Below are 16,292 nucleotides of genomic sequence, written 5' to 3'. Positions count from 1 at the left end.
CCGATATTGCCTATTGCATCTATGTTATATTTTTTCCAAAATTGCACCAAACAAACTTAGATTTAAAGAAAGTGCACCTTTTTGCCACCTTTTGCTGATTGGTTCATGTTCGTAAATAATTTTATTATATACGAATCAATGAAATGCCGCGATAATTTAAATCAGTGTAAATTTTGAGTTTTTTTAAGGCTTCGAGCAGACCGTGTTATATCGAATCAGCGTTAAGCGGGTTCTTACTGTAGTTTAAAAAATTTAAATTAAATCATACTAATTAAATAGGCCTACTGTATAATTTACCTTGCAACACTTAAATTGATAAATTAATAAAAAAATCTTTTAAATTAAAAAAAAAAAAAAAACACTAAGCACACATCATCATAGGATAGTATGTACTGTACAACTGTAAATTTAATGTAATACACTGATTAATAGAAATAAAATTAAACTCAATGCCATAAATGACTTATTTTTAGCAGAGCATTAAATGGATTTTTGACATCCAAAACTGAAAAATTAATGTATAATGATGACAACAAAAATTTTCAGAAAAAAAATTGTACTAGAAATGCATCATTTTTTTTTTTTTTTTTTTTTTGCAAAAAGATAAACTTTAAATACAGTAGAGCATCGATTATCCGACTTAATTGGGGACTGGGGTTGGTCGGGTAACTGAAAAGTCAGATAACCAAAAAGTATGAAAAAATACATTATTAGTATAGTGTATTAGGCCTGGTTTAAATACTAGCCTCCCTCTCATGGTCGAGCCAGTGCTGCCAGCTAAAAGATGCAAAAATTTAACAAAAATATTATTAAAGTAGCCAAGACATAACCAAATATTGTAGCGCCACATCACTAGTGGACATTTGAATTTGCCAACTAGAACGCGGTCGGTTAATTGGGGGTCAGATAACCGATGCTCTACTGCAGCGCTGTCCAACTTATCATAGCCCGCGGGCAATATTTTCTTCACCAAACGTTTCGGGGGCCAAGAAGGTTGATAAATGAAAAGTCAGTTTATGTTAATTAAAAAAATATTTTATTTATACTAAAAAGAAAACTTTAAAATATTCGTAATATATTAATGAGAACATTGTGGCCGTAATTTTCACATAGTAAAATAATTTTAATATTAATAATAATAATTTAGTAACATAAATTTATTCATAGTAAAATGTACTCGCGGGCCGTAAAAATAATTTGGCGGGCCGTATACAGCCCGCGGGCCGCCAGTTGGACAGCCCTGCTCTACTGTATTACTTTTTGACTTACTTTTTCATTATTATTATTGCCTTTTTCTGAGACCATGCCTTCTTTCATTTGTTAGTCTTTATCACATTACATTGAAGAATAGAGAATGATGTAAAAAAAGTGTAGTGTCTACCTGTGCACCTAGTTGTGTGATGATGATAACAACTAATTATTATTATATTGTGTTTTGTGAGTTATACTTGGTTGACACTGGTGGCTGTGTACTATGCCAAACCAGAGTAAAAAACATAGTGACAAAACAAAACAGAAATTTAAGAAGTGTGTCAGTGTGTCTGTATTCAGGAATATCCTAACAATATGACGAGTGTTCAATATAGTGGCCTTTTATAGTGTGATGTATGTTTCTATTCAGTTGTAATGTGCCCAGGCTTTTGTATAGTGTGTGTGGTATTACACCTGCAGAGGAGAGAATGACAGGTACAATAAACACCCTATCCATCCTCCACAGATGCCTTATTTCCTGGGCAAGTTCTGTGTACTTGCTGATTTTTCCAGTGCTTGTATTTTGTATATTGAGTGTTTGGAACATGTCTATAATGTATGTAATTTTATTGTGTTTGTCAATGAGTGTGATGTCTGGTCTGTTGTGGTAAATTGTTTTTATCTGTGATTAGGGGTCTGTCATAGTACATTTTGTGCATGTTGTTTTCCAATACTGTCTGTGGAATGTATTTGTAGTATGTGGATGTCTAATAATTTGTGTTACTTTGCAAGCTCTTGATGTATTATATTTGCTACCTGATTATGTCTATGTAAATAATCTGTCTGTGCCAAGAGCTTGCGACCGGAAGTGATGTGTTGTATAGTTTCTGGCACAATGTGACATTTTCTGCATATGGCATTTGTGAGTGTTGTATCTGAGTATGTGTTTTCTGTAGTTTTAGTATTTATGACCTGATCCTGTATGGCAATCATGAATCCTTCCATCTCTCCAAAGAGGCATCCCCGAGCTAACCAGCTGTTTGACGAAATTTTGTCAACAAAATCCTGGGCCAGGTCGTAGGAATGTCTGCAGTGGAGTGCCTTTTGCACCCATGATTGCTTAATGGTGTCTATGCTTTTTATATGTTGAGTGTAAATTTACTGGTGTGTTATTTGAGTCTGCTAGAGTTACTGCTTTATGTTACTGTGATGTTTCTTGTTTTTTGTAGAAAAACTCTCGTGTGCCTGTGACAGGTACAATGACAGACTTTTATAATAAATGCAAGACATACTGACAACATCTATGTAGTAAAGGTTAACTATGTCATTGAAGCCACATCCTCCATCTTTATGTAAAAGAGTTAATTTTTCTATAACGGATTTAAAATGATGATGATTATGCTTAGTGAGTGTTGTTCTTGTTTCCCTTTGGAGTTGCTCAAGATCTGTGTGAGTCCAATATATAACTCCAAAAGAATAAGCAAATACTGGAACAACATGTGTGTTTATTGCTTTAACTGTGTGTTTTGCATTTAACTGTGGTCTGAGAATAGTGTTTAACCTAATTTGGTATTCTTTAATTAATCTTAGCTTTATTTGTGTATGTTCTGTTAGTTTGGCCTGTTGAAACCCTAGATACTTGTAGAACTCACCCTCTTTCATGGATTCAATAACATCTCCATTTCCAAGTGCAAAATCTTCTTTCTTCAGGACTCCTTTTACTATGCGAAGTGTTTTGCATTTATCTAGGCCAAACTCCATTTGTATGTCCTTGGTGTATGAATGTGTGATTTGTAAGAGTTGATGAAGTTGTTTTTGTGTAGATGCATAAAGTTTTATGTTGTCCATGTACTGTACATGAAACTGTGTCATTTTTCATGTCTGATGTTGTAACTGTATTGCGTGTTGTTTCACAAATAAAAAATCTACTGGAACATGAATAACTAAAATAAATGCCTCCTTTATCTATCCAGCAATAAATATTTAATAACAAAAACGTTTAAAATAGAACGTATGGAATAAATATTGAAATGTTCTTTTTAATATTCGATTAACTGATGAAGACTGTTAAAAACGTTTTTATGTTATTAAATATTTATTGCTGGATAGATAAAGGTGGGATTTATTTTGGTGTTGTTTAACATGTTGGATAATGGGTTCAGGGCTAAGCAGAACCAGAGAGGACTCAAGGAATCTCCTTGAAAAATTTCCTGCCCTAAAGAATATTTGGTTTGTTTGTAATGGAAGTGTTATGAATCCTGAGATGTAGTGTTGTTCTCCAGTGCTGTATAATGTTTTAGAAGAATGCAATGAGTGATGGATGTATTTTGTACATGTGTAGAATATGCAGCAGCCAACTGTGTGGAACACTGTTGAATGCTTTTCTGTAGTCTATATACGACATTCATATGTTTCTGTGTTGTTTGTGTGCTTGCCATAGAATGTCTGAATCTATGAGTAATTGTTCTTTGCATCCCCTGTGATTTCTATGGCAACCTTTCTGTTGTTCCATAAGAATGCTGTGTTCTTCAACATGTTTGTATATTTTGTTTGCGATACAGGATGTCAATAATTTGTACAGTGTTGGGAGACATGTAATTGGTCTGTATTGTGTGAGGTCTATGATATTGTTTTTAGGTTTCATGTAGGTAATGATCTAAGTAAGAAATTTTGGCATGTCTTGTGGATCAATGATGATTTGTGTTAAGTGTTTAGCTAGTTCCTGATGAAGTGATATAAACTTCTTGTACCAGAAATTGTGAATGTTGTCTACACCAGGTGTCTTCCAGTTGTGTGTTCAGTTAACAGTGTAGCAGATGTCTATATTTGCTACTTGATTATGCCTATGTAAATAATCTGCCTGTGCCAAGAGCTCGCAACCAGAAGTGATGTATTGTATAGTTTCAGGAAAGTTAATAATAATAATATATATATATTTTTTAAAATATATTTCGACATTAATAGTTTTTACTTTTATAATAAAATTTCCAAAATGAAAAAAAAAAAAGAAAATATTTATAAAAGTCTTATTTAGCTTGTGGTATGCAAACGCTTATGAGGGCCGAGAGGGAAATGACATTGGGAATACTGTGGAGTAGGAATTTTTTTCAAGATCCTTCGAAGAGAAGACATGTATATTGAGGAGGCACAGAGAGTCTACAATTGAACATCAGTTAGTGACCCGATATTGGTGACCTGAACATGATTGTTTCAAACATCCATTATTCCATTCAATACAAGAAAATTTAAAACTTTTGTGTTAGTTTCTTTTTGTCTCAAACGTTATGACTTAATCTACTATCAACCACATGGTGGTCAGACCTCTGACATTTTGGACTGAAAACCCAACTCAATGGTTTGCCTAGCTAGAAAGTCAATTTGTTCTAGCTAAAGTTTCTCATGACAAAACCAAGTACAGCCACATGGTTGCTAGTTTATCGGAACACATGGCCACCAAAATGCAAGACATACTGACGACATCTCCAAACACCAACAAATATAAGACAATAAAACAGGCACTTATAGAATGCATGTCACAATCCAAAGCTCAGCATCTTGAGAAACTTCTGAGTACCGAGGAACTCAATGATTGCACATCATCACAGTTACTGCAACATCTGAAAACACTTGTGGGTCGTACAATCATAGAAGATTTACTCAAAAGTCTTTGGCTGTCCTATATACCTGCCAACATGCAGAAGATATTGACCGTGTCTGAGAGTGGTCTTGAATCTATTGCAAAATGTGTCAATCGTCTCAGTGAACTCTAACCCCCAGCATCAAGCATTTCTGCCACTTCTTCTACTGCTCCTGCTACAGTTGACCCCAAGATCACTGCACAGGAGGCACAAATCACAAAGCTCATGACACAAACTTTCAAGATGTCACATTGTCATTGTTAATATATATGGTATAAGCTAAATGTGCACAGAATATTTTATTGTTTGTTTTTTCATTTCTATAGGTTTCTGTATAATCATATAGTTAACATTTTTTAATTTCCAGCAAAATCATTTTATTTTAACTAATATTTTTGGCCTAGTTAAAACAACCTAAAATGACATCCTGTTGTTAAATACTATGAGCCAAAGCTCACGTGTCTTTATTTACTTTTGTATATTTACTTGTGTATACTTAAATCTACAGTATTTATCGACACTATCTGGAACACTATATACCGGTGTATTTCTTGAAATCTGCCAAACAGGCATTCAATTTTATTTTGAATATTTATGCTCTGTTTTGAAGTGTTCCATCAGATTTTACCTGATGAAGAACAGTTCAAAAGTTTGAAAACATTTGTAATAGACTGTTTTTTCAAGAAATACACCAGTAACAGGTTCCAGATATAGTGTTGATTTCACCCAGTGTTAAAGTGATGTTGAACTTCTTATTTGCAGTATTTATATAATTATCTTATCTTTAATTTGTTCCTTTCTCTGGCATATTGTGCATAGATTAATTTACTTAATTAAATATCAATTTTTTGAACCATGTTCCATATTTAAACATATGTTAATGTTCATCTTATAATTTAGAACTGTAATCTGAAAATGGCTAATTAACTAGATAGAAAGCACGGTCTTATTTTAACACCTTTTAATTTCAGCAAAATTAGTTAAGTATATGATCTTAATCAATAGTTCCACTTGGACATTTAGACTAAATCCTGTATGACCAGAGATCCAGCAAAAAGTTAGCTTTTCTTATTTGATACTGTTGTCAAATTATGAAGCCTTTTTCAATTACAAATAAAGGTGTAGTTAGATTTCTACCTCTGTATTTTTTGTTGAGGATGATTTTGCAGGATAAGTCCAAGATGATACTCCAGACTTAGTGTTAAAATAAAAAATTTTATTAGGACGACGAGTTGAGTAGCGTACCACCCATCCATGAGGCAATTTCCTTTCTTTTGTATTTTTGTCCATCTAAAGAAAAATCAAACCTATTAATTTTATAAAATAATTGATAATTATAGTTGTAAATGAGAAAAATATTATATAAAAAAGTTAAGAGATTCTTAAAGTTCTACTTTAAGAATCTCTTAACTTACATATTATTATAAAAATTATTATGAATTCTTTCATAATTATGAAAATAGACTAATAACAAAAAAATTTTATTCAAACTTATCATTCATACAATATCATTGTGATATTTGGCAAGGGTCAATTTAAGTGAGCTCTTTTCTCTATACAGGTATACCTCGCCTTACGTCGGTAATTGGTTCCAGGAGAGGCGACGTAAGTCGAATTTACTTGTGTATTTACGACGCAAGTCGAAACTACGGTGGAAAACGCCAATAATGAGCACTTAAAGACCGCTAAATAAGATGACAACACAGAAACACAGATGTTTTCATGTTTTGTTCTCTAGGATTTATGATAATTATATTAACATTCACTGTAAATGTACATATTTTAATATGATTTTGTGCACTTTTAACACTTTTCTAGTGATATTACAACTTCAATATTTGTGGCGGACGGATGTAAAGTCGAATAAAATGACTTAAACTTGATTTTTATTTTTCCATATACTTTTTTGACAAACGACGTATAATCGAGAACGACGTAGCTCCAGGTATACCTGTATATATTAATAAATTTGTTTACCAATATTAAAACATCTGTTATTGCTTATGCTGATATCATCAAGTTGTTAAATCATGATCCTAACTCGACAATCTTCAATTCAATACACCTCCCACTCTCAGTATTTGGTAAAACTAATATTAAAATTAATATCCAAAATTATTGTCATGCATTTTTCATTAATTCAGAATCTGCCTCTACCACCACTTATTACCATATTTTCACGAATTGACCAGCATGCCAGAAACCCTGAGGCTGTAATTACAGGCATGCTGGTTAACCTGCAACTAAGAAATAAAATTAATCAGATCTCACAGAACTACTTGTTAAATAAATGTTAAACAAAGCATTCTTTCCAGTACAACAAATTAACATTGTAATTTGACTAAGGAAATCAGAAAGACCATTTTTTGTTCAGCAGGACAATAAAACAATTAGTGGCTTATTGACATTAGTAGTAATAGTAGAAGTTAATGTAGGCTAACCAGACCTTAAAGATATCACCTTCCTCTTAAATTTCACAAAAAGTGGATGTTAATTAGTGTAAGTTGAGATAATTTACAGCAGGTTTCTGAAATTTGATATTTGATCAGTTGTTGGCCCAAAATTAGCAGAAATATGCATGATTATTATAGACGAAAAAATATAGAAATTACCAGGTATATGTCACTACATAAGATGAAAACAACACCTTTCACAAATTTCCAGCAACAAAATTTGTTGCTGGAAATTTGTGAAAGGTGTTGTTTTCATTTTATTTTACCAATTCCAGTAAGTTCTATATTTTATGTCACTACATTAGATATGTAGATGATATAATATTAATATATGACTCAGAAAAAATTTCAGCAAAGAAAATTGAAAAACATGCCAATGTATTAAATAATAATTTAAGCTTTACATATGAAGATGATAATCAAATTTCCTAGATATAAGTATAAAAAGAAATAGAAAAACATTACAATTCCATAAGTATGAAAAGCCATGCAATGTTAAAAAAACAATTACAAATAGACATCCACAACTGGTGTAAATAATTGGGCTATAATTTGAATATAATAATTATAAATTACAAATGAATTTGACATTAGAGGGAAGTGTTAGGTGCCATCTCATATTAAAATTAGTAATTATAATTTTTAATTAAATAATTTAGTTGAATTTTGTAATGACAGCTGCACAATATGTTGGATTGATAAAAGTCTCTTTAAACTGAACAAGTGCTTTAAACGGTAGACTATCTTACAGCTTATACAGGCTTTAAACACTTTTATTGTTTCATTACATATGCATTTCTGTCCAGTGCTTTTCCTCCTGGTCCCTCCTCAGTGCACTAGTTCTCCTGATGTTCTTTTACACCTGTACGGTACTTTTGCATATCTGTTCTCCCGCATATTTGTTGTCGTTACACATTTTTCACAGTGTGTTACCTCGGTGTTGTATTAGTGAAAAATTCTTTCCTCTGAAAGACTTCCATTCTTTATACACATTTTGTAATTAAAAATTACACACTGCTCTTCAAAAGGAACATCACTATTTTATTACAAAATGTGTATAAAGAATGGAAGTCTTCCAGAGGAAAGAATTTTTCATTAATACAACACCGAGGTAACACGCTGTGAAAAATGTGTAACAACAACAAATATGCGGGAGAACAGATACGCAAAAGTACCGTACAAGTGTAAAAACATCAGGAGAACTAGTGCACTGAGGAGGGACCAGGAGGAAAAACACTGGACCGAAATGCATATGTAATGAAACAATAAAAGTGTTTAAAGCCTGTATAAGCTGTAAGATAGTCTACCATTTAAAGCAATTGTTCAGTTTAAAAGGACTTTTATCAATTCTAAATAATTTAGATTAAACTGGAAAAAAAGAATCAGCCCGAAGCAGGACTCAAACCTGCAACTCCTGCTTTCCATGTGGATGTGTTGCCAGTTATGCTACTGGGACCTCTGGTCCAATCTCCTCTTCCAGTATATATAAGTTTAAGATAAAACCATCATCGACAAACACAGTGCCGACTAGAGATGCAATTCAGCACCCTCATCCAGAAACACCCACTCAAGGCACTCAAGTTAACCATCACATATCTGGCAAGGCATAAATATACAAATATAAACACCATCAGAAACCCAATGCATAGCAAATAGACACCTACAACTGTTGTAAATAATCGGGCTATAATTTGGAAAATTAAGTGGTATGATAATTATATGATTAATAGATATAAAGTAAAAAGTGATAAAACAAATTGTCAGTACATTCCTTTTCCATATATAAATTGTTTATATAAAAAATACAAGTCATTTTAATGATATTTCTGTTCATATTATAGTCACTCAAAAAATAGGTTATCTAATGAAATGAATTTTATTTCTAATAAAGAAGAAAAAGAACAAGTCCAACAACTAAATATTGCAGGGGTTGTATACAAACTGTTATGCATTTGTTCTCAACCTAAATATTATATAGGAGAAACCAAGCATAAACTAGAGAAGAGAACACAAAGCAACTATATGTCTAAAATACAGAGAATCTCCATGGTATCAACACTGCAATACTTTTAATTGTAAAATTTGTAAAAATAATATTAAAATTCTGTATAAAGAAAATAATCTTGTTAAATGTCACATAAAAGACCATTACAGTATTAAAAAATATGTAAATACCATAAATTTAAATAGGAGTATGTATGTTGATGCATGTTGGGATAGCTTTGTCAACTATAAAAGCACTTGTAAGTTGGTATCATTATCCACTGATGAAACCTGATACTGGTGAAATGCATTTGGATAAAGGAGAAAAAGTATAATAAATATTTTTTTTTGAATTGTTAACATATCTAGTCATAAATCCAGTGAAGTCAGTGCAGATAAGTGTTTTATATTTGAAAAATTTATTTCTAAATTTTAATTTTAGAATTAGTTATACAATTAATTTTATAAGTACAATTGCTTTCCCATTGCTTAACTTGATTTGTTTATTTTTGCATTTTTGGATCAAATTACAATAAAATGAACATTAAAAAAGTACTTCTGGCATTCCACGAGTATTTTACATCATTAGAAAGAAGACAAAATGAAGATATTAGATACACAATCATAGTTTTTGATCAAAAGCGGACAGTTTCAGTTTTTGAGTAACAACTTGTTCATTTTTTCATGTGTCCATTAGTTTAAGTGAGGTTATACAATTCCTCTCTAACATGCTGGCATTCCCTGAGATAAACCATATAGCAATTTAAGGCACGGATTGTATGTAACCGGGATGATACTGGGTGGAACTTCGTTGGGTGCCTGGGCTGGGTCTAGTTCGTGGCAGCGGTGCCATCTGCAAATCAATCTACGTGTGATCGCAAGATAACCATGTTCTTTGGCTATATGTTCAATATGCCTCAGCTTGGCTCGGAGAGCTATCTGAGAAGAGGAGTGTGCGTAAGCCCTCTTACTTAAGGCATTAAAGGCTGCCATTTTATAATGGGGAGGGTCACACAACGCTACTGGTATATATAGATGTTCTGACCTTGGTTTATGGTATACTTCCATGTGGTTTGCTGTTTGCTCGAACTTGGTGCTAATGTCGAGGAAATGGGCCTCGGAAGCATGAGCCTGGTGCATCTCTAGGAACAAGCCATACGAGTTTTTGTTGAATGAAACGACAAACGCTGATACGTTTGGCTTTACCCTCCATAGGATGAGAATATTGTCAAAATACTGTTTATATAGTGTGATGTTGGGTAAATGCTGAGGGCTGATCCTAGATTCTAATTGCCTGACCACCATCTCACAGGAGGTCTCCTGCAGTGGGGCTACCCATCGGGACTCCTCTCCATTGGGCATATGTAACGCCATTGAATTGAAACAAGGAATTATAACATAGAAGATGTGCCAATTCTAGCATCTGTTGATGCATAGTGCTATCATTAACGATTTTGAAAAGAACATCTCTGATGGCACAAAATGCTGGTGGGAGTCTAATAGACGGGTAAAGTGACTTAAAGTCTAAAACCATTATGAAGGCAGGAGGCACTGATATTTCCTTGAGGAGGGATACTAGGTCTACTGGGTTGGTCAGAGCATATGAGTATCCTTCCAAATGGGGCAAAAGTAGCCTGTGTATGAGCTTCTCCAGTTTAATGGTTGGTGCCCTGGCTTTATCTATAACTGGTCATAGCTGGTCATAACATTTTAGGCATTTAATGCTTTTCTTTTACCGGAAAGGCAAAAATGCCACACAAGCAGCAAACAAGATATGTGCTATTTATCGGAAAGGTGCTGTAGCTGAAAGAACTGTGCAAAAGTGGGTTGCTAGGTTTAAAGCTGGTGATTTCAACCTTAAAGATCCAGAACGCTCAGGTAGGCCCTCCACCACAGATGAAGATCAGTTTAAAACACTGATCGAGAATAACCTATGCTAACGACATGTAAATTAGCAGAAATGTTAAATATGTTAAAATTCACCATCCACAAGCATTTTGTGAAGCTTGGCTACATAAACTGTTTTGATGTATGGATTCCCCACAATTTAACGGAGAAAAATCTGATGGATCGCATTTCCATTTGCAACTCGCTCTGTAAACGCAATGAGGAGACACCATTTTTGAAACGAGTAGTGATGGGGGGATGAAAAATGGATCATTTATAATAATGTTGAACAAAAAAGACCTTGGGGGAAAGTGGAATGAACCACCTTTAGCCACCCCAAAAGCCAGTCTTCATCCAAAGAAGTTCATGCTCTGTGTCTGATAGGATTGGAAAGGGATCCTGTATTATGAGCTTTTACCAAACAATGAGGCGATAAATTCAGAGAAGTATTGTTCTTGATTAGACAAATTAAACACAGCAAGTGACCAAAAATATCCAGAAATAGCAAATCGGAAGGGTGTCATATTTCACCAGGACAATGCGTGGCCTCGTGTCTTTGATAACTCGACAAAAGTTGCTGGAGCTCAGTTGGGATGTTCTACCCCATCCACCATATTCACCAGACCTTGCGCCCTCAGATTTCCACCTATTTTGATCATTACAAAATTCCCTTAATGGAAGAAACTTCAACTCTTTGATCGAGATAAAAAAAAAAAAATCACAAAAAAGTTTTTGCTGAAAAACCTGAGAGATTCTGGAAGGACAGAATTTTAAAGTTGCCTGAAAGTTAGAGAAAGGTTGTAGAACAGCACCTATATACAGTAGAGGGTCAAAAATTGGAGTCAATTGGGGACTGGGGTTGTTCCAATTAGTCATTTGTTCCGATTTCCGACTTTGTACGAAAAAATATATTAACCTGTCCGATGTTCAAATTTTTCTCCGTTGCGTGTCGCTTCGTGTTGAATTTTCGTCGATTTTAAGCCTAACAAAAATTTTTATAATAATAATCGAGGCTATCGTATCGTTAAAAATTATTTCTGCATTTTGTACAAACAAAATAAATATATCGAAGAATATAAAAAACATGAAAATTATACTTTAGAAGTAAATCTAGTATCAAAAACGTTCGATTCAGCACGACACAGTCCGACTGAAAATCGTTCCGATTTCCAGCCATTTCGATTACCGACGTTCCGATTAACGACGCTCTACTGTAATTTAATAAACGTATACTAAATTTTAAATCTCCTGCATTTCAATTCTCCTTCATAATTGGCACAAACTTTCTGGACAACCCAATAATATATTATGTCTTGTTATAACATTATGTCATGATTTATTGTAACATTGTTTCTTAATAGCACTGAAGAGGAGCTAAAACACTACATTAGCCTGAAATGCATTTATTGTAAAAGTATTTAAAAACTTGCCACAAAGTCTTTCGTCACCTAACTTGGACTGTTGCTATGAGAAAAATCAACCTAATAATAGGATTAAAGTGATTTAGAAGATATCAATATTATACAGCACCCATACAAATTAGAAGAAATTAAAAAGTGTTTCCACAAAAATATGACGAGTAAGTCTGAAAGAGTATAAAATGACAATTTCAGTAACCAGAAATTCAACTGGCCATTAAAAAGTTAAAAAACCTTAATAAAATGACCATATAAAGGCAAAGATTCTACAATACTACGATAGGAAGGCTTGCTCTAAAGTTGTAACCAAGACACACTAGTACCACTCCATGGCAGGAAGTGACAATAATTGCTAGATCAAGGGACAAAAATGCTAGTCTGCCTTTACTGTAACTGTAATTGAGAAAAAAAATAGCATGGCAGGTTGTGTTTGCAGCAGTGAATTGTAATTATCATAGAAATCTTAATTTATCATTATCACTTTTCCTCTTCCCAAAGGACATTAGAGAGGGTTGCAGCCAAAGTTTTCATTGTGAAAACGTGAATGTTGGGTGTTCAGTGCTGCCATCCTGTAAGCCTAGAAGTTTGACAATGGCATTTAGATCATCAGTGGAGTCATGCTTGATGTTCCAAATGCCATTGTCAAACTTCTAGGCTTACAGGATGGTGGCGCTGAACGTCAGATGTACACGTTTTCACAATGAAAACTTCAGCTGCAACCTCTCTATTGAGGGGTAAGTAAATTTTTCTAACAGGTGAATAATTTTGTTTTAATAATTGCATGGTCTGTCTTATTTATATTTAAATGTTGTCAGGTGCAGCATATGGCTAAACTGTCAGCAGAGTGATCTAGATAGTGTTTTCAAAAAAGATCCACTCTAGTTACATTTGTGTGCTAGAAATTTAGAAGATTATCAGTTTGTAAATCCAAATTTAAAGAATAAGAGAGCATTTTAAATGTTGCAATATAAATGTGTAGTTTATGAATGGTTGTTCATTATATTATTGTTTATCCAAGTTTTCGTGTTAATAAGCTTATTAATCTGTTTAAGATTAATAAGCTTATTAACACGAAACTACATCAAAAGGCAATTTCAACCATATTTTGCATTCCACATTTGCCACCATCAGTGGGAGTGAGAAGAAAGAATCCTTTCCAGCTCTCACCATCCAAAAGCAGAAATAAAGACAACTCCAGCAGGTATATTGTTTAATCTTTATATATATGACACTATCATGCAGAATATAGCATATCAAATATATTTTTTCTATGTATTCTAAAGTAATGGAAGTACCACATCAAAGTCAGCAATAGAAAGTGGATGAATCAATTGAACACACTTAATAGAGCAATCCTTTGTTCCTGGTGCCTGTCAGCGTCAGGAGTTTTGGGCGCTCTACTTTATTTCAATATCCTGCTTCACCACGCTTTGCAGGAATTTACAATTTATTGGTGCGGTCGCAGCCGCATTATAGATTTTTCTTGACATAAAATTTTATATTATTATAACATTTGTACAGTTTCAGTTTGAATGATTAGTAAACAAACAATAAAATATAAGATACATTGAAAGATTTGCCAGACTGTATAGTCTATGCACAGATTTCATATAGACAGTCCTCACACAATTTCTGAAGTTCCAGTTCATATACACAGATAATATACAGTTTTATTATTGTATCGATATTTAATTGTGAATGATCGCTGAAAATGAAGTGCACTACAATCTTGTAATTTTTGTATATAATATAGTTGATTTTTGTATATGATATTTTGTTATTGCAGTTTATAATCACCAAATAGCAGATCACACATTGTCAAATATGTTTGATATCTATCAAACCAGATGGATGAAAATTTGCAGATTATAAAGTTCATACACATCTGATTGATATAGAGCAGCGGTTCCCAACCTTTTTTTGACCAGGGACCACTTTGATTTCGTTGTTGTTAGCATGGACCACAAGGTTCAAGAAAAATGAACTATGTCAATCTAAAAATAAACTTTAATCAAAACTTTTAACATAAGTAATCGTTAAACTCAAGAGTAACATGCTTTAACAGTACTATTATAATAGAAAACATAACATTTTTAGTAAAAATTAAATTCAGTTTGTATCAATGTGGGAATAATAATTTAAAATGAATAAAAGTTTTAAATCTTTTGCAGACCATATTTTAGCTCTTGTGGACTACTGGTGGTCACAGACCACTGGTTGGGAACCGCTGATATAGAGAGTCTGCACACAACTGCTGAAGTTCTGGATTATATGCATAGACAATATATGGTCTACCATCAGGTGGATCTACATCTGTGCTTACTTGCTGAATATCTTCTCGCATTGCAATCTTGTATATAATGTTTTGCCATTACGGTATTAGAATAAATGATTAATTGGTGGTTGGAAATGGAAATAATATTTGTTGCACCAAATACTAGTGTGGTACAATGTAAGTGACTGCTATTTAACCATAGAATGATGTAGTGAAGCTATAACTATTATGCTATTACAGGAATTATCTAATGTATTGGAAATAACTACTACTGTACCACAACTGGACCATTGGATTATCAGGAAAATACCTATTTTATAAAATCTAAAAGACCTCAAGTGAATATAAATTGAATCAACAGTAGAAAAATCCAATATTAATGACTATAGATTATTATCCCAAGCATGAGTATTTATGGTCGATATTTGATAAGATATAAAGTGCCCAGAGGACAGATTATATTCTTGAATTTAAAAATTTTATCAAAATATGTTACAAGTATGTGTAAAGAGTGTTGTTATTCATGAGACTACTCTTTTCTATAGGCCAGGTGTAACCTTCTTTGGTACATAATGTTCGTAGTTCGTTTCTACTTTTTTCATACTTTATACCAGGGGGCAAGAAAGAGTTCAGTGGGAGCCGTAATGTAGGTTTTGCGAAATGCATGGGAGCTGCAGTTCTGCACTGTCATGGCAGATAGTATGGTAAGGCGCACGATTTTATATTATATTTATATTTATATAACAGATATTGAATTTTTTTAATAAACATATTTTCACAAAATTATAAAAATAAAATTGTAAAAATAATAATAAAAACAAAAATTAACACTTTCAGCAAGAGCCACATTTACCCATGCTTTATACACTCAAATAATAGGTGAGATGGGGTTTCTATATCTTCGCATATTTCGCAGGTGCCTGACGGCACATGCGAAATATGCGGAGATATAGAAACCCCATCAATTGAACATCAAACTAATCACTTGAACATCAAAATCTTAGCCGTTAGGATGCAACCCCATTGCAAGAGACACTTTCCAAACCTGAAAAGAAATTGCCACAGACAATCAACAAGCCAAGCAAAAGGTTATCATCCACAGATTGCAAAAGAAATTAAAGTCAGTGTCAAGTAAAAAAGTATGAACTATAAGATGCAGTATTGAAGTCTTCCTCTCACAGGAATGAAACCTGCCTTGAGAACGTTCTTTAAATCATCAAGTCTGCTAGCAAATGTTGAAAGCCATTAAGCCAGATGCTATGATGCATCACGAAAAACATTTGCTCTCACAGTGCACTATGCTAGCCTAAAAGCACACAGTGTGTGTGCATTTATTGCAGTGCAAATATTTTTTATTGATAATAATTTAACTTATACTCCTGGCTGATAAAATAAAGCAAATTGTTATAATGGATAAAGAAAAATACAATAATGTAAAATTTAATTT

General features: G+C 33.3%; 1 protein-coding gene across 2 annotated transcripts in view; it reads right to left on the bottom strand.

Moving 5' to 3' along the window:
* Positions 1–16,292, bottom strand: part of Swt1 (Swt1 RNA endoribonuclease) — a 275,536-nt gene that overhangs the window by 230,567 nt on the left and 28,677 nt on the right. For both annotated transcript variants that reach the window (XR_010880852.1, XM_067271167.1), the window contains exon 2: positions 5,967–6,119. Coding sequence is in view for 1 of the 2 variants with exons in the window: in XM_067271167.1 (XP_067127268.1) it covers positions 5,967–6,119 (153 nt within the window). In the remaining variant the exon portion in view is untranslated. The remainder of the gene's footprint in view (positions 1–5,966; positions 6,120–16,292) is intronic.

The sequence above is a fragment of the Centruroides vittatus genome, unplaced genomic scaffold, assembly GCF_030686945.1.
Source record: "Centruroides vittatus isolate TY-2023 unplaced genomic scaffold, ASM3068694v2 contig_392, whole genome shotgun sequence".
Taxonomy (NCBI): Eukaryota; Metazoa; Arthropoda; class Arachnida; order Scorpiones; family Buthidae; genus Centruroides; species Centruroides vittatus.
This window is presented reverse-complemented; position numbering and strand designations above follow the sequence as displayed.